Source organism: Pygocentrus nattereri, chromosome 4, assembly GCF_015220715.1.
Source record: "Pygocentrus nattereri isolate fPygNat1 chromosome 4, fPygNat1.pri, whole genome shotgun sequence".
NCBI classification, from domain to species: Eukaryota; Metazoa; Chordata; class Actinopteri; order Characiformes; family Serrasalmidae; genus Pygocentrus; species Pygocentrus nattereri.
In genome coordinates this window covers 41,214,204-41,232,973 of record NC_051214.1, presented here as the reverse complement: position 1 = coordinate 41,232,973, position 18,770 = coordinate 41,214,204, and the positions used below count along the sequence as shown (strand labels likewise).

The 18,770-nt window shown below is 37.6% G+C and overlaps 1 protein-coding gene across 1 annotated transcript; it reads right to left on the bottom strand.

Annotated features, from left to right (window-relative positions):
* Positions 1-6,009: 6,009 nt before the first annotated feature.
* Positions 6,010-16,725, bottom strand: rfx6 (regulatory factor X, 6). The gene is made up of 19 exons (XM_017721752.2): positions 16,344-16,725; positions 15,714-15,867; positions 14,910-15,033; positions 14,743-14,804; positions 14,542-14,619; positions 14,272-14,299; positions 13,946-14,053; positions 13,781-13,858; positions 13,584-13,697; positions 13,448-13,497; positions 12,648-12,807; positions 12,408-12,546; positions 12,193-12,302; positions 11,993-12,110; positions 11,025-11,147; positions 10,737-10,943; positions 9,106-9,591; positions 8,466-8,675; positions 6,010-7,151 (listed from the first exon to the last, which is right to left on the bottom strand). Exons 1-19 carry the CDS (start codon positions 16,540-16,542, stop codon positions 6,967-6,969), a joined length of 2,733 nt encoding a protein of 910 aa, XP_017577241.2. The 5' UTR covers positions 16,543-16,725; the 3' UTR covers positions 6,010-6,966.
* Between the last annotated feature and the right edge of the window lie 2,045 nt (positions 16,726-18,770).

The following is an 18,770-nucleotide window of genomic DNA, read 5'->3' as shown; positions in this document are numbered from 1 at the left end:
AGTGTGAGCATTAGGCTCATGTATAGAGCTTGTCTTCATTAATTGTAGCTTTTAGACTAAATTACATTGGTCATGTAGGTTCATGTCATTACAATTCACTTAATGCACGTCTAGAAATGTACATTTTGTGGGCATTTTACATTTTACATTATATGTGCAATACCACCTTTCATTCATTAAATTTTTAGTCAAAATAGTCATTCCATAAAATTTTATTCATTTTTCACAAGATATTTCCAAGGAGATCAAATAAAGATTCACTTGCATAAGGAAGGAGAATAGGGAAGGAATGTGCAAAGTTAAAAAAGAATTAGAAGATACAGAGAGAATCTCTCTTAACAACTGGGCAACACCTTGTAGACCACCAACATTGTCCCTGTCAGATAAACGAAAAGACAACTCAACTCTGTCTGAAAGGATGTGTAGTTTTTAATTAATTTCCGCTCAAAATGTCTGTTACATACAAGTTATATGTTTTAGTGTCAAGAAAAAAGCATGAGTGGAGCTCTCACTACTGAAAGTTTTAAAGCTGCACCATGTAAGATTGGTGATTTGGAGACCTCTCTGGTGGAAATGTGTAATTGCACACAATGTGCAGAAGAACATTTTGCAACATGGTATATGAAAAGAACTCAAGGTTAAATCTTGGTGAAGGTCATGTTTTCTGAGGACGTGAGTGAACTATGTACTATTGTCATCATGTCATCTTCAGTCTAATGTTGATTTTGCATTTGAGACCTAAAGTTCAAGCTGGACCTTCTTTTAGAGCCTGTGCATGTCACCTTTAAACATAAAGATGTATGTTGTGGTCTGACAAACTCTGGTGATATCTGATCCGACTCCTCTGACTTTTAAATGATTATTTCAAGGCTTACAGGGGGACTCACAGCGACACACACCATATCTTAGTGTTTTTTTATCCTGACTAAGCAATGCTACTTTTTTTCTTCAACTTCTTCTTCTTCTTCTTCTTTCGGCTGCTCCTTTTAGGGGTTGCCACAGCAGATCATCTGCCTCCATCTTGCCCTATCCACTGCCTCCTCTACTTTTACACCAACCATCTCCATGTCCACCTTCACTACATCCATAAACCTTCTCTGAGGTCTACCTCTTCTCCTTCTACCCGGCAGCTCCATCTCCAACATTCTTTGACCAATATATCCACTATTCCTCCTCAACACATGTCCAAACCATCTCAACCTGGCCTCTCTGGCTTTATCTCCAAACTGCTCCACCTTCACTGTCCCTCTGATCTGCTCATTTCTAATCTTGTCCATCCTTGTCACTCCCAACGAAAATCTCAGCATCTTCATCTCCGCCACCTCCAGCTCAGCCTCCTGTCTTTTAGACAGAGCCACAGTCTCCAAACCATGCATCATAGCAGGGCCTTTCACTCTTGCTGCTATCCTTCTGTCACACATCAGTACTATATATCGTCGCTGTCCAATAAAAAACAAGTATCTTTAAAATAGTAACTTTACAGGAGAGGCCAAAAACATTCAATTTTACATTTTCAATGTAAAGTAATGTAAAGGGATTTTGTTCCAAGTGATTTTAGAGCATTTCTGTTGGTCCATGCATCATGACATTTTTACACAACATAAAGGACAACTGGTGTGTTGAAATGGTGTAGAAAACTATACATACATATATATATATATATATATATATATATATATAATATCTCATAAAAATGTATAAGTTTTACTTAATGGCTGATCTGACAAGAAATGTAATAAATGAAGAGTTTCTGATGCTGATATTAAGGTATATGTCATGAAATGTTTTTACCTATCTTGACCAAAGGTGCCAATAACTACAGGTGCTAACTGCATGTGATAGGGAAAATAATTAATCACCGGTGGCTGCCATTCACTGACCACCCATTAGCCAAGGTGCTGCTGATAGCCTGCTTTTTATATGCTGACAAACTTCTCACATACAGGTGTTGCTACAGATGAAGAACTCCTTTACCTCTCAACTCGGCCATCTCGAGTGGACGGGAAACACTTCTCCTGTTGATGCAGTGATACATTTGCTAACGTTTCCCATTCAGAAACGAATCTATGCGATTGTGTGTACCCTTTTATTGACGATTGTTCTGTCTCTGAGTCGGAGAGGGCAATGAGAGAAGATAAAACTGCCTCTGACATTGCTGACAGGAGGGGAAACTGCACACAGCAATTACATTTCAGAAAGTGCTGAATTAAGAATGGTGTTTTTCATTTTTTGCAAAAACTGCTTTTGGTCACAGTTTACAGTACTGTTATTTGTGTAAAAAAAAAGCAGAGAAGTATTCAGTCTTTAAGGACATCTGTTAATAGATATAAACACTATAGTCCAAATTAAAGGGGACTTCCTGACTCAGATTACTTGGTAACACTTTACTGTAGGGTACTGCTCAAAAGGATACATGACTCTTACATAAGCTTGTCATTACAACTCCAATAACCCTACATAAATATAAATGCTTATTCCAATAGGTGTCATCATGCCTTCTGACTTTTTATATATAATCTTGATAATAGTAAAGAAAAGTAGCAAAAAAAGCAGAAGAAAGGACTGTTTTGCACTATTAATCACTAGGTAGTATGTAATTATATCTCTATTTAAAAATCCCATGTCCTACATTATTCTTGTATTTTATGTTTTTCTTTAACACTTGTGTTGTTCAATGTACAGTCATAACTCATTTTTACATGATCATTTTCCAACCTCTTTTTATCACTTAAAATTATACAGGCTGATTTGTTACTGTGTCTTTAAGACTGATAATTGTAAATGACCTGTGTTCTGATTGGCTACCCTGCAGTCCAGGCTGAAACATTCTATATAGTTTCAGTGTGATTGGACAGGTCTAAACTGCTGTAGACTGATTTGTTGGATATTTATAAAAGTGATGGTTTACATGAACAGTGAATTCAAAATGGGCTGTTTTCACAGCTTAGCTTCCATATATGGACTGAGGAGTGAACAGTATGTTTCAAAATTTTTAGCAGTGTTTGCCTTCTATATCAAACTCTTTTACTTTTATCAAATAAATGATATGGGCTCTTTATAAGCCCTATAGAGTTTCATTGAAACGTTTATGCCCTGTTTTTTTACAAAGCTATTAACACCTTTTACTGCAGATTTTGGTTGTTATGTTTGGTTGTTTTTCTACATTATGGAATGTGACACTAAATTAAAGAGATTATCAGGATTTTACTGTTGAGGTTTCTAGCGATGTGGTGATGTGTGACAGGTCAGAACTACTGAGGAGAACCGCAGGCATTGGTACCGCGCCCAAGAGCAATGAATCTCGTACACCCCAAGCTGACCCACAAGCTCCATTCCCAGAGCGAGACAGTGTCTCATCTCACTGAAACTCATCTTGAAGAATAGTGGAGACAATTGAAAATACAGTTATTATACATTCCAACCAAGAGGGCATCTGTACAGTCTGAGGACAAAGAAACAGAGGCTGAAGTCTATGTGTGTACATGCCTGCTGCAAGAATGGATTAAAAAAAAAAACCTTCAAAACTATTATAAAACAACATCTCAGGCATCAGGAGAGCAAATTATAGCCATTTAATGTAAGAGCTTTCTGTAAGGAAGCTATCAGAGGCATTAATCTCTTCAAACGTCTGGTTCCTATTAACACCATTGTGAACAATTCTGACTCTGTAAGTTTCTAATAGAGTGATTCACACCCAGAAACTTTGAATGACTCTGTTTATGTCTCAGTAATAGTATCATGCAGATGTTTTGAAAAATCAGTAGCATTCCCTTTTAAATGCTTCAGACATCCAGTTCCACTCACCACCATTGTGAATACTTATGACATTCTGGAATGGAGTATTTCACAACAAACCACAGTGAATAACTTAATGATTTAGCCATGCAGAACAAATGAGAAAACCAGTGGAGTTCTCATTTAAAATGAAAGCATTGAAGTAAAATTGATTGATGCTGCCTGGAAAGTTAGCTTCCCCTTTAATGAGCACAGATTTGTTTTTGTACACTGTGTCTCACAAAGCATAAAAAGGAGTAATGACAGAACTCACTGATACTAATACTGTCAGCACACTATGTTGAAACTGAACCGTTTATAAGGCTGTGGATCTAAATAAGAGAATGACTCATGTTTTCCAGGCTAACTGGAGCTGGAGGTGAGTAAATGTGACAGTGACTGAGCGCAGGGCCTCAGTGCGGCACTAAAGCCCTCTCCGTCAGGGTGATGGTTAGAAGGTGCTGCGTAATTGCACCGGATCTGTTGATCTTTGGTCTGGCTGTGGTACATATGGAGGCTGCCTGCCTAATGCAAAGTTCTGGTTAAACATTGCCCCAAAGTTTGCGTTCCGCCTTCTGTTGTTTTTACACTACAGGCCTGGCAATTGTTGGGGGCATTATTGACTTTGTAATTAAACTATTTTAACGTCGGGATTTTGTAATCATTACATTTCAAGCCATCTGTTCCAGTCCGAGGGCTGAAATAGATTTTCCCTTCAAGTAGATAAAAGACAGCACAATGCAGTCTGTATTATCATTAATTCCCTGTTCTTTATACACAGTACGGACAAATGCTGAAATCATCGTCGAATCCGTAGCGAGCATGTATCAGCACCGTATATTCAAATACAGCATGCAGCTTTGAGATGATATCATTTCTGTACACAAATGCAGCGCCCAATCTAATGTTACTGATTATGGTTTTATTAGCTTCCATCTGCTGAAAGACTAACAAAGCTCAATTTGGAGAACACAGGGATGAATAAAGCACCCTTTTCCCTTCTGAGGGTCACAATGTATAAACAGCTTGTGGCCTTAAATGCCTCTATTGGTTCTGGTTTGGGTCAACACCTTTATCAGGGCGTATCTTAACCCATTGTACAATGGAGAAATCAACTAATCTCTCCCAGCGCAGATAACACCTGACTTTGATCCACGGCTTCTTCAGGTGGGTTTCCTGCCTGTAATCTCTAACTGGACCACAGAGAGTCTAGTTTCCTATTAAAGCCTCATGTATTCTCACAGTGTTGGCACACTGGTGTTAAGTGTAAAGATAAGGATGAATATGCCAAACAGCCTGTAATAGGCCCCGAACTCTGTATCCAAACTCCATATGCTAGCACATTATTTCATATCATACAGTGAGGTTCTGCTTATTCTCTAATATTGTCTTGGAGCTACGCAGTTGTAGGACACATATTTCATTTGAAAATCATTTAGCCTTAACAATTACTGGAGCTAATCTTTATATTTACACATTGCTGGGTGACAAAATTTACCCTCCAGAAACAAAGAAGACCACAGAGCAGTTGCATAAATATGACAAATATATACCCAACATCTACTTTATTAGAAACGCTGACCACACACACTACTGTGCAAAACTCAGAGTCCCTTCATTTATATAATTTCTAGTCGACACTGCCATTAAGTACAAGTCCGGCAAAAACAGAAAACATACATTTAACAGAAAACTACACTAAATATAATATCACATTCATTGCCTTTATTACAGCTGCCATGTTGTTTAGGAGACTTGCTTTCAGTTTTTTCACACCTCCAAAGTTTAGTCTTGGAAGTTAGTTGTGTGTTTACTTCTTACAATCCATGTGATTTTTTTTACACATTTAAACTCATAAGCCCAAGCCTTAACCCACATATCAAATGCCCAGTTTAGGTTTTTTAGTGTGAATTTCCTTTGTTCACTAACAGCTCCTTAAAAGCTGTGGATTTTTACTGAATTTTTAAGTACTGTTTATTTGATGGGGACAGTTTTGGTGATCTACCAGGTCTTCCACAGTTTTTAAGAGGCCCTTTTTCACTATATTTTTAATCATTTTCAGATGTTTCTGTGTTTTGGAAAGTCTTGTTTTTCAGTTATTTTTCTTTGACTTTCCTCTTCTCATCCAAGTGCATTATCTTATATCTAATTTTCTCAGAAATATGTACAACTTGTACTTAATAGCTGTTTTGACTGGAAATTAAATGCAAGGTGGTCTCTGGCCTTTTGCACAGGACAGAGTATTTTCACTCACTGGCCACTTTATGAGTTCCTTCCTTGTAGATTCACTATACAGGTTCATGGTTACAGACAGTAGGCCATCTGTTGCTGCACAATTTACAAGCCACCCCCAAGACCACTTTCATCAGTGGTCAGTTTCTGACCACAAGACTGCTTTTGACCATATATTGTTTGTGACAATGACATGGTGGTGAGTGATCCCATCAATGTCACTGCAAAGTTGAGAGTGGTCCACCACCCAAAAATATCCAGCCAAGAGTGACTCTGTCAGGAACAGACCACTGATGAAGGGCTAAAGGATGATGTACACAAACTGTGGATTATCAGATGGGCAGCGGTGTGTAATTATATACCAGCAAAGTCAAGCTACAGAGAAGGGGTTTCCAATAAAGCGGCCAGTGGGTATATATGATAAATGCTAATGATGCTGAAGCTTGTTTCGTTTTAAATATTTACATTGCCATTCAGATGATGATGCACTTATAAACAGCACTTATAAACAACCACCAGCATCGCAAATCATGCACATAAAAGCACATAAAGGTAAGCTGTGCTGACTTTGGTGTTACAGTGATTTTACTGTGGACTGATTAATCTTCACCATTGATGGCCAATCAGAAAGCTGCACTTAGAAAGAGAAAGTGATGTAATATGCTTTACTTCATTCAAATTTGTACATCATTTCCACACAAATAAAATATGTTATATAAAAATGTCTTTCAGTTTGGCAATAACTATGCTGATGTAATATTTTATTACAGTAGAAATGGCATATACTTGAATCAAGTAAATTCCACCAATCACTTTTTTCAGTGTCTGATATTTTAAGTAATGTTTTATGATGTTCTAAAAGAACTCTAAATAACTATTTATACCAAAGACTTGCTGCTTCTGCTTTAGTCACACAGGCCAGAATGAAGAATCAATAATCCAGGGTTATCTGAGCAACAGTCAGGGTGGTCCTCCAGTTGACCCCATGAAGACAGTGTTGATGGGGGGCAGGGAGGACACCATGTCCCGCACCTCCACACCGCTCTGGTGAGGCAGCAGGGATTCTTGGGAATTATGATATTGAGCAGCAGAGCCATACATACATGGAGAAATAGAGCAGGGGGTGGGAGGGGCTGCTGAAGACCCTGCAATGCACAAAAAGACAAAAAACAACCGAAGGAACAGTTTAGTTCAAAAACAGCCACATTGATCTATTCAGTCAGCCCAAGAAATGCTAAAACTGAGGTAAGGAGAGAAGAGAATTGAAGAGAATTGTTCAGAAAATAAACCAGACTGAAATTTAATCATCACCACCCCAGATCTGGACAGAGTAAAGGATGGCAGGAGCTACTAAAAGACATATAGACCCAGGGACTACAGTTGAAAATTAGCCATATTGGCTAAACTGGAACATTTACCGAAATGATTATTAGTGTGCATTGGTCCTGTAAATCTAAATCAAATAAACTAAATCAAACCTAAAAACAAAAAAAGCTAACAACATTAAACAGAAAAACAGTTTTTTTCAAGAATAGCTACTGGTGTTCATTTTCAATTCAGTTAGAACAAGAAATATAGGCAAACAGGCCAAAGACAACCCTTCAGAACAGCAGATAAACAGTAAGTTCAGGAAGTGTTAGGGGAAAAACAGAAAACAGATACAGAATATTACACAGACACCTCAACAACTAAATAGCCAATTTTGTCAATGTTTTGTGTGTCTATTCGTTGCCTTTATTACAGCTTCCATTGTTTTCAGGAGACTCACTTTCAGTTTTTTAAAGAAATCTGCAGGGATGTCTGCTTCTCATGATCCAAATAATTCCAAACACATTCACTGATGTTTAGGTCTGGACTTTGAGGTGCTCAGTCCACTGTTCTGAGACCACCAGCAGCTTCTTTGTTGGATTTTTCATCTTTTTTAAAACTATTTTTCTTTTCTCATTGAGGGCTTCTTGTCAGCTACACATCCTTTCAGACTCACCGTGTTAAGTTGTCTTCTCACAGTGGAAGGATGGACAGAAGCACCTGTGGTAAAAGTGTGGCACCTGTGGTGTCTCTCAACGATGAAAGCCTCAGGTGCTGTTAATCTGATGGGGGTTTGGTGTCTACCAGTTCTGGCAGGCAGTTGTTAGGAGTCCAATTTTCTCTGATTGTTTAATCATTTATTGAAGGCCAGATTTGGAAACTTCTCTGTTTTCCTCTCATCTACCTTTGACCTTCTCCTTATGCTAGTGGATTATTTTACATCTAATCCCCTCAGAAATATCCCCTCAAAAATAAATAACTTGGCTGTTTTTTAAATGAAATTTGAAAAATTTAAATTAAATGAAAAGTGAGCTCTCACTTATGCACAATACTGAACACAATCATTTTTCAAGAAATTAGTGAAACATTTTTTGTGACCTAGAAACAGCAAAATTAAATCAGCATTGCAAATGTTTTTTTCTTTCCCTCACCAACTGTGCGTGTAATTAAAGAAGGCTGTTCAGGGTAGTAAGGACCTGCTGCCTTCCTGCCCGCGTCATTCAGAATGTTGAGAGGATCATGAACGTCAGTGTACGCAGGAAGGGAGCGAATAGAGCTCACACTACTGATCACAGACACATGCTGGTCAATCAGGGAGCCCATCCTCTGACTGTCCACATAGCCGCTGTTTCCGTAGTAGCCTGCCAGTCACAGAGAAATAAAACAGTAAGACGTTCCAAAAAATAAATAAATAATTTAAAATGCAACACATTTTTGTCTAAAAGGAAGAGAATTTTTATTTTTTTTAATTGAAACTTTTGTTGTGGTGCATTGTGTCCAATTAAAATTGTTAGAAAACAAATATTATGATACATGTTGTGCATTGTGCGAATGTCTTCAGCTAATGAGTTGCTACAATTTCTTGCCATATTGCCCACCCTTAGACATTACAGTGACCAGAACCAATGCTTTGATTTGGACTTTTTCTTCCACATGAACCCATGACATAATAACTGAATAAAACAAATCAGTACATTTCAACTAGAAATGACCATCCACTAGCACTGTACTAATCACTTGGGCTTTGTGAACAGTAATGGAAATTTCTCACCACACATTTTTCATTCTCACCACTATGTGCTGTGCTGGTGTACACTGGGCCTGAACATCCTCCTCCAACAAAGCTGTAACCCGACGTGTCCAGTAGCTGAACTCCTTGTGCCTCCACAGTGGGGTCAGTAGTGGCTGAGTAGCTAGCTGATGATATTCTGGAGCTGTAGGGTACAGCACTGCAACTGCTGCTAAAGCAGTCCTTGGCCAGGTGCTGCCCACTGAAGGATGCGTATCGTCCGCCCTCATTGTGAGCTTGATAGGTTGAAGGAAGGCTGGCAGGCTGGTAAGTGGAGGAGCTGGGGTAGTAGCTGGAGGTGGAGTTAGACAGATTTTGGCACATGGTGTCAGGGAATGCCTGGCAGGGCACATGTGACTGGATGGGGCAGCTGCTCTGCGACCTCACAGCCATCGGGCCTTGGTTTATCACACTGCCTCGGTTGGCCATGGCGGGAGATATCGGAGGAGTAATCAGTGGGCCACTGTTCTGGGTGTAGTCTAGTTGTCCTTGATTAATGGCATGGCACGTTGAATAGATAGAGAGATAGAATGTGCATTAACACCAAAGGAACATGCTTGGTCACAGAAGTAAAAAAGGACTGTGCAAATGTACATGTAGTACTAGTGCAAAAGTCAGAGAGCACACAATGGCACAACAACCATTAAGCATGGTGACAGTTAAAAAAAAAAGTAGCAAAAAGGCCTTTCCAAAGCTGGAGCTCAAAAATGATTAAAAGATACAGAGAAAATGGGGCTCCTAACAACCAAACAACCCAAAATGTCCCCATCAGACAAACAGCACTCAATGCTTCCATCTCTGAGAGAGAGGAGAAAAACAAGCGCCACTCTTGTTTCATGAATCTGAAAACATCTACATTTCTGTCCATCCTTCCACTGTGAGAAGACAACTCAGACTTACTATGAGTCTGAAAGAATGAGTAGCTGTCAAGAAGCCCTGACTGAGAAACAAAATAGACAAAAACTGGGAAAATTTGCAAATCAAGGAAAATCTAAGAAGCTGTTGGTGTTCCCTGAACAACGATCAAAGGCAGAGTTCAGATCTTAATATCATTGACTGTTTTAAGATTACAACTTCTTAAAAGATTACGACTGAACTTTAGAGGTGGAAACATATCCCTGTAAGTTTCCTTGAAAAACTCAAAGCATGTGGAATCCTGAAAAGAATGAAAGCTGTAATAAAGGCAGTATGCATTTTCAGTAAACAATTATATTAAATTGTTAAATTATTAGATTGAAATGGTCAAATATATGTCTTATGCCTATTTTCCTGACACTGAAAAATTAATAACTTATGCTTAATGCCCATGTGGATGGCAAATGAAATAAATGATGGGTGGCCTCTGACTTTTGCTCAGTACTATTAGGAAAAAAAACAATTTGACAGAATCTAGTAAACATACAATAGACTTAAACACTGTGGGTTTAAAATGTATATTTACATTCCTTATAATTAGTTTTGAAAATTAGAACACAAAAGCACTGTTATGTCTTTTAAGATTAAATTTAACTGCACCAGTGTTTGATATGTTGTATAATTTGCACAGAATTTGTTTGCAATGTATTGATCATCAGTGAACATACAGCACATAGTGATGAGATATGATTTGACCTTTATATCATTACTTAAATACCAGATAGAGTAAAGCCGTCTGGCTCCGTCCCTTGGTACACCACCATATTGGCTCCTAGCCCGTGCTGATTGCCTGGCACAGATAAATATGCATACTCTGGGTGCGTCTCATTCTTAACGGAGGAATCACTGGCCACCATCCCTGCTTTACTACGATTGGCCAGGAAACATGAACTCGGGGAAGCAGTGAATGTTGCTTTACTGGCATCTGGAATGATCAAAATATGATGGTTAACTCAGCTCAAATAACTGGTTAGAGTTATTTATGGACATTAAATAGTCATAGTACCTGCATTTCTCATATATTTGTCCAGGAGGTTCTGGAGGTCTTGCTCTTTGTCGTTATTGAACTGTGTTTCAATGGCCAGCAAGATATATTCATCCAATAGCATCCTAATGAGGTGGAAGGAGCCTGAAGGAGACATTCATGATATGTTGTACCTTGGGATCCTTTTATGGGAGCACTATAAAAGATGCTAACAAAGTCAACACAGATGAGCCTTTTTTTGTTGGGCTTGAGAAAAGATACTGATTAAAATGGGACCAACTGTACTGATAAGGAGTGTTTGGGTGGCCTGGTGGGAAAGAAGCTTTCCCCTCTCAGCAGAAATGACCCGACCTGCCCTCTGCTTACATCCCTGATGTTTCTTTTTAAAAATAGCATTCACTTCTTGTTCATGCAAGACTAGGACTCTTAAAATCTTTGCAAGCAAAAAAGAAGAAAACTTCTCTAAATGCACAAGGCTAAATGTGAAAGAGTCACTACTGGTGGCATTTAAAAGCTGCTGAAAGCAGAGGTGAAAGGGAACACTTTTTATTAACTTTATTTGAAAGTGTCAGAGGTTAAAAACTGTATGTTCTGCAGGGCTTTTGGGGCTTTTTAAATTCGTTCGCTAAAAGCTCCCATCTCTGCCTGGTGGCTGAACAGTAAGGTCATGTGATGGCCTCTCCAAGTGAAGCTGTTTGGCTTTGTGTGTCCACAGGGCCATCAAAAGCTAAAATGACTAGAACAGGCTCTTCCTAATCAGTGCACACGTGTCCAAGAGATAAAGGGCTGTTTATTTTGGACGGGTCACTACATTTTACAGCACATTGTGGATTTGTAGCCAAACTGGAGGGAAGGTTTACGCTGTGGGAAAAGCAAAACCTGAAACTGCAACTAGAGCATTTCTCAGAAGAAGCTTTAATGTTGATCCAGAGGAGGGAGGGGTCAGTTCTCAAGAAAAGGATGACAAAAGAAACCCTTTGGTGACTTACCAAAGCTTGTGGCATTGTTTAAGGTGAGGGTGTGCATCACTCGGGCACCGAAAAAGCTCCATTTGAGTAAAAAATCCTGGGCTCGCTTCTTAACCGAACGGCCATTCTGTTTACTGGGCTGAAGAAAAAGAAAATGAAACAGTGTTTATTCTCAGCCAAGGCTACTGTGGATGTGCTGATTGTAATTAGTTTCAACCAACCTTAATAACTTTTTGTTCCACTACAGAGTCTAGCCACTCAATAAAAGACTCTACAGTGGCATTTTTCCTCAGGAGGTCCTTCAACTCCTGAAACGCTGAAAAAGAGTCATCTGCAAGATGAGAAAAAGAACCAGAATGTTTTCAGGCAAAATGTGAGAGAGTGCACTATTAACATATTTCCAGGAATGTTATAAAAGGGTGGAACTCTGACTCACATTCAGAGTAGAAGTCCAAATCATGGTCACCGGTGTTGGAAAGAAGTGCCTGGGACCCTATGCTGTTTAAATCTACTTTATCGATGTCATTCACCATGGAAGTCACAACGTTTTGGTCAAAAAGTGCTGGTCTTGCAATCTACAATAAAAAAAAACAAAAAACAAAAAAAAAAAAATGGCCATTCTGGTGCGCCACAGAAGCTCTTCAATTTGCAGTAGATAGAGCTGTGAAATGCTGACCTGCGCGAGGTGTAGGAAGGAAGTCTGTCGCTTTAAAGAGGACACAAAGCGACGAGCTATGGGCAGCTTCTTTTCTGAGAGGACTTCTGGGAGATTTTCCAAAGAAGACACCATCCAGTGTTCCCAGTGCTTTGCAAAATTTCGAATATCTGCCAAAAGGCTAGACATATTGTAAATTATTAGAATTATTACAGTTACAGAGTAGAATACTTGTTTGATATTAAACTATCCATCAGAATACTAAGCCATTTAGGGTGTCATGATTACTTGAAAACAACTTACGATAAAAAAAAAAAAAAGATTAAAATCCTTGATTGACATCCTTGATGAATTACATTAGTGATTAGCTTTGAATGAAACACAGGGTATCAACTTGTTATTACAACACTGTAAAGAGTCTCCACGAGAGGGAACTATAAGCACTTAAATCTCTTTTGTGTGCATCATTGAAAAAGCAAAAACCCACACCAGCAGGATCTCACAACAGCATTTACATTTGTAGTAGCAAATTTCACATATTGAATTAAATTGTTTCCTGTTATAAACTGAATCTATATGAAGTAAATGAAGTAAATGTGTATATAAAGTAATAGGTTTTGTTTAACTAGGTTTTTGGGAACAGCTCAACAGACAGCTGACAGGCTATGGTTCATGGATAGACTACAGATTACTTGATTATTCATCTAAAACTCCGTAGATTTACACAAATACGCCTATAATTGACATTAACAGCCATATAAGCAGAATGACTGATGATTTTCTTTTCCTTACACATTGTGTAAGACTGGAATAAAACAAACCTTTCGGGCATATCCTGCATTGTAGCAGGAATGAGAACATCAGTCAGTACCTGAGGAAAAACAAACAGTTTCTCATGAGCACTTTCTCCAAATCGTTTCATGATCATATCCCAACACACAGATACACTGCACTTACCTTGTAAAGTATAGAGTCACACACACAGAAGATGTCCACGATTACTGGATTCTCCAGCAGAGGCAATAGATGGCCAGGCATCCCTTGCCAGAAATGAAGCAAGAAGTTCTGGATCTGCAATATATTTATTATAAGACCTTTAAGCTCTTTTCATATTATATTCAGGATAGCTACGCTTCTGGATGGTAAAATAGTACCTCTTCAAAGTTGACACTGATAGCGTTGTCAAGAATGCACTGACAATGAGTTTTGTACATCATTATCAGCGTGTCAACCTAAACGAAGAATGCATCAGTGAAGAAAGTGGGACATATTTAGAGTAGGAAACACAAACCTGTTAACTTGAATTACAGTGAACAAACCTTTTCCTTGGAAATGGAATCATCAAGTACTAAATGCTGTGCACTTGGGAATTCTGGGAGCAATGTTCCTGTTTTAGAACTAAGTGAATATTTCCGTGTGAAGCCTCCCTGTGAATTACAAATGAAAGACACAAACTGAAGCATACAGTGCGATGTATTCCTTCATTTTATTTTGGTAGGAATTATAAACTGTGTATATCAGTGCAGCATAATGCTGTAGCATGCCTTAATGCTGTAGGTCATGTTCAAATGTTAATATAAAAATGATAAATAAAAATGTTAAATAAATAAATGATAAATAAAAATGCTCATATGATAATGCTAACCTCATTTTTGAGTTTGCTCCCAGAGAATCTGTAAAAGTAAAAAAAAAAAAAAAAAAAAAATTAAACTTTTCTGCAAATGTTTTCATCACATTCAACTTCCCTATTAATTCACGTCTTCAATTCTGTCACCATTTTCCCCAGATATCATCATCAGCAATCATCATTATCATTTTTAACCACTTAATCCAGATATGGTCCAGATATCATACTTTAACCAAAAATAAATGAATGAACAGATGATTCATTGTTGTTTAGAGCACTTAAGTTTACCTTGTTAGACCTTTTCCTGAGTACACTGAATGATAGTAAGCGCTGCTCTCCTTAATCCCTATACCGTAATAGTGATACCTGGAACACATGGAAAACTGGTAAAAAGCACTAAAAGGTTCAGAAATTCCAGAGAAAAGATGTTTGACTGGTGAATGAATTATTAATTGCTGTACAACGTTATGCAATCTGAATTTGTCTTACTTTGAATGGCCTCTGGTGCCAAGCCTCCGGGTTGTGAGGAGAGGAAATTTTTGCCGTATGGTCTATGATCACACAGAAAGTACAGATTTAACATATAATGACTGTTTCATATTAAAACGGTTCAATAATAATAATATACATCAAAAACAGACAGCAATGCTGATCACCTTGCCGAAAGTGGCAGCACAAGCAGGATCTAACTTCTCCTTCCGACAGAAGTCCAGGTAATGAGCATAGAGGATGCATCGAGGCAAGCAAACTCCTTCACAAACTATATAGTTTTCCTCAAGCCTAATTGATACATGTCAAAAAATTTTTAAAAATCATTTCAACAAATTTTACATCTTGCATGACTAAATGGTTAGGATGTAAACGAAGTCATTCAGAGTGGTATGATGTGAAATGCTCTGAGTCAGAACGGTTCACAGTGGTATTGATAGGAACCATATGTCTGAAGAGTTCAACACCTCTTAAAGCTCCCTCACAGAAGGTGTTTTGTGGTGAAATAAAAAGGTTATGATTACTACATTGCATGATGTCGATTGCACGATGAGGCATTTTTTAACAAAAGTTTTACAAAATATTTTGGCCTAAAGCATTTTTTACATACATTATACATTAATGGCAGAGAAGTACACACAGGGCATTGAAAAATAGTCTCCAAAGAACATTTAGATCAAAAAAACTTTTAAAAGTTAAAAAAAGACTCATGTAGTGAAAAATAAAATAAGAAAATAAGTATTTGAAATATTTACTCTGGTTCCTATCACCACCACTGTTAAGAAATCTGAGCCGGTACTTTACTTTCTTTCAGCATGAAGCCTTTCAGTTCATATTGTACATCTCAGTGACTGAATTATGTGGGTTTTTTATTTTTTATTAAGTGGTATTCTCTTTAAAAATATGACAGGTAATCTTACTGTAATATTACTCAGTTACAGCTTGACAAAATTAGATAATGAAATAAATACCACTGTAGTGTTAGCTGAGTCTGTTTCTTCTTGTCTTTGATGATTTGACTGATGCTTTTCTTTGCGACAGTTTGCTCGAGAGCAAAGTTCTTTGAATATTCAAGGTGGTGTGAGTCATCTTCAGAAGATAAGGTTCCATTGCTTTCCTCAGCCTCTGTCAGATAAAATAACACTCATTTTAAACTCTCATTTCTTTGTCTCATTCGTATATGAGTCACTGACGGATATATATATATATATATATATATATATATATATATATATATATATATATATACACACACACACACACACACACACACACACACACACACACACACACACACACACATATATATATATATATATATATATATATATATATATATATATATATAATTTTTTAATTTTTAATTTTTTTTTTACAGAATTTGGAAATGCTAGCTGCTCTTTACAGTGTGTTAAAACTGATTACTGGAACAGTAGAAATGTTCCAAATATATTGTTCCATTTACTTGCATTCAAATTTAAGAATATTTTTCCTTCTCCTGTAAAATGACCATTTTGGATACAGTATACTTGTTCTGCTGTGTGGTCCTGGTTATATGCTTAATGTCTGCAAAACAGAAATCAAAGCCAAACTCCACTCACCTGATTTAATTCCTGAATCTTCCTCTTCCTCTTCAAATGTGTCTTTGAAAAACATGTTTCTTGTCAGATCTTGCTGGTCACCGGTGTTAGTTGGGTGGAGATCATCAGCACCACTGTAAGTCCTCTTTGGCTGCAGTGGCTGAAGCTGATGAAATGTGTTGTTCCCCACAGGGCTTCCACTATTCATTTTCATGGGCATATTACAGGGATAATTAAAAGTAGTGTGCTGGAACTAAATCACAGACCAATATACACCTCGAAAATAATACCCTCTCATCCAAAATTTGGGTCCAGTTTGATGCACGGATCCAGTCCCAAAATGATGAACATTTCAGGTTCTTTATGAAAAACACTGAGGAGAAATCGAAATAACATATACACTTTCTTCTTTTTGCTAAGATTCAAACAAAAACTCTCAAAGATCCATGTCCAAACATGAATCCGTCGAAAGAGGCAAAACCTTCCCGTCTTAATTAAAGCTGTGCTGCGTCTGAAACAGTACGTCACAGGGGTGAGTGCCTTGGGGCCATTTATCTTATTTACAGAAGACTGGCAGTAGGTTCTGTGCATTAATGATTAACCTGAGGGGCCATCATTTCCTTCAAACCTGGTGCTGTGGCCTTTCAACTGGACTATAGCCCCATCCAGAGCCTTCCTTTTGCAGTACCTGCTTTTAACAGGACTGGGCCTGCTGAATTATACAAATTCTCAAGCTGTGATTTTGAACTCTGACAGCAAATAATATCATATGATCCATTTGTTAGGCTTGCCAAGATCGTACAGCTGGTAAACTGGCCTTGAGACAACCAAGGAGATGCCAGTTTATTAGATAAACCTACTTTATGAGTATATTCATTGGCAATTTTTTCAGAAAAACTGCAGTAACTGTGGTCTAGTATGTCAGTGCTGAGAATGGTCCACCATCCAAATAATGGGGTGGGGGCAGGGGGGGTCCTGACCATTGATAAACAGAAGTAAGGGGCGGATAACAAATGATGCAGAGAAACAGATGGACAAGCTGTAATTGTATAACTACAAAGTTCCCATTAGGAAACCATCAAATACATCTGAAATAAGTCCCAGAACACATGTTAGGCCACAGGTAGTCCTTTTCACTGAGAAATTAAACCATCAGGGAAAATGTAAAAGACCATCTTATTAGACTGTTGGACACCATCAAGAAGCAGCAGAAACTTTTATTGGTCTGCAAGATTTTTTTCAGCAGGATAACCATTTTACCAGATTTAAAGTTAAACATCATCATTTACTTAATCATATTTATTCGTAACTTTTATTTTTGTGTTAGTTCTTTATCTCTTTTTTATTTATTTATTTATTTCCTCTCATTTTATTTTTAAGTTTTTTTATCACTACTTTTTTAATTTGCGATACTGTGTTATTACCTTACTAATTTCTTATCTACTTTTGATCTTAATTTCTTATCATTTAAATCTCAAGTTCTTTTATCTTTTATTCACTGTTATTTTAAATTTTCTTTTCATTTAAAATGATTAAATGTAGTTATTATTTTCTTTCTCATGTCAATCCCTGTTTTTATAAATGCTCGGCTACATTGAAAATGAGGGTTGCCCTCAATGTACTTCCGAGTCAAAATAAAGGTTGATTGACTGATTGATCTTCAGTCTCTCTTTTCACGAGGCTGAATATGGCTTCTTACCCGAATGTTCTTTTACACCTTAAATGATGCAGCAGTCACTAGGCTGCAGTGGAAAATGATGGACAAGTAATTATGGTTAGTGACTGGCTTAATAAAAAGTGATTGATAACACAATTATGGTACTAGATTGGCTACAATGTCTATTTTCTCGCTGAATTAATTGTTTTTATTTTAGGGTTAATGTTGTGGACGTGTCCTCATTCAACAGCCCTGAGTTTAGCTAATGTGAGCTGCCTAGATAAATGGTTGCTGTCTCTATAGCGTTTGAGAGCAGTCAGGTTTTAGTGATCTGGTCTCCGGCTTTTCACTGTAGTTCTTCGTACAAGAGATGGAGGATCAATTCTGAAGAATCGCTACTTCTCTTTGAGAAACGATTCTTTGATGAAAATATCAACTAAAAGTCTTTTCTTTAAGCAGTAAATTGAATGTATTTCTATGAAACTGAAAGATGCTGATGTTTGTACTGTAATAAAGAGTGGTGGTTTCTGTTCTCTCTGTTCATCTGCCAAATTTACATACTAATATATAATTAACAATGACTGAGAGGCATATTTACTGGTTTCACTGTGGAAATCATAAAGTCATTTTATGAGCACAAGAAGAATAAAAATATCCGTGTCAGCACTGCTGTTGCGATATTAGCCTTTGGATTAGGGAAATCTGTGGTTTCGTGTGCAGGGTTATTTGGGAATAAACTGAAGGAAAATGGAAATAATTGTAACTATAATTTTACAACTTGAATGTTTATA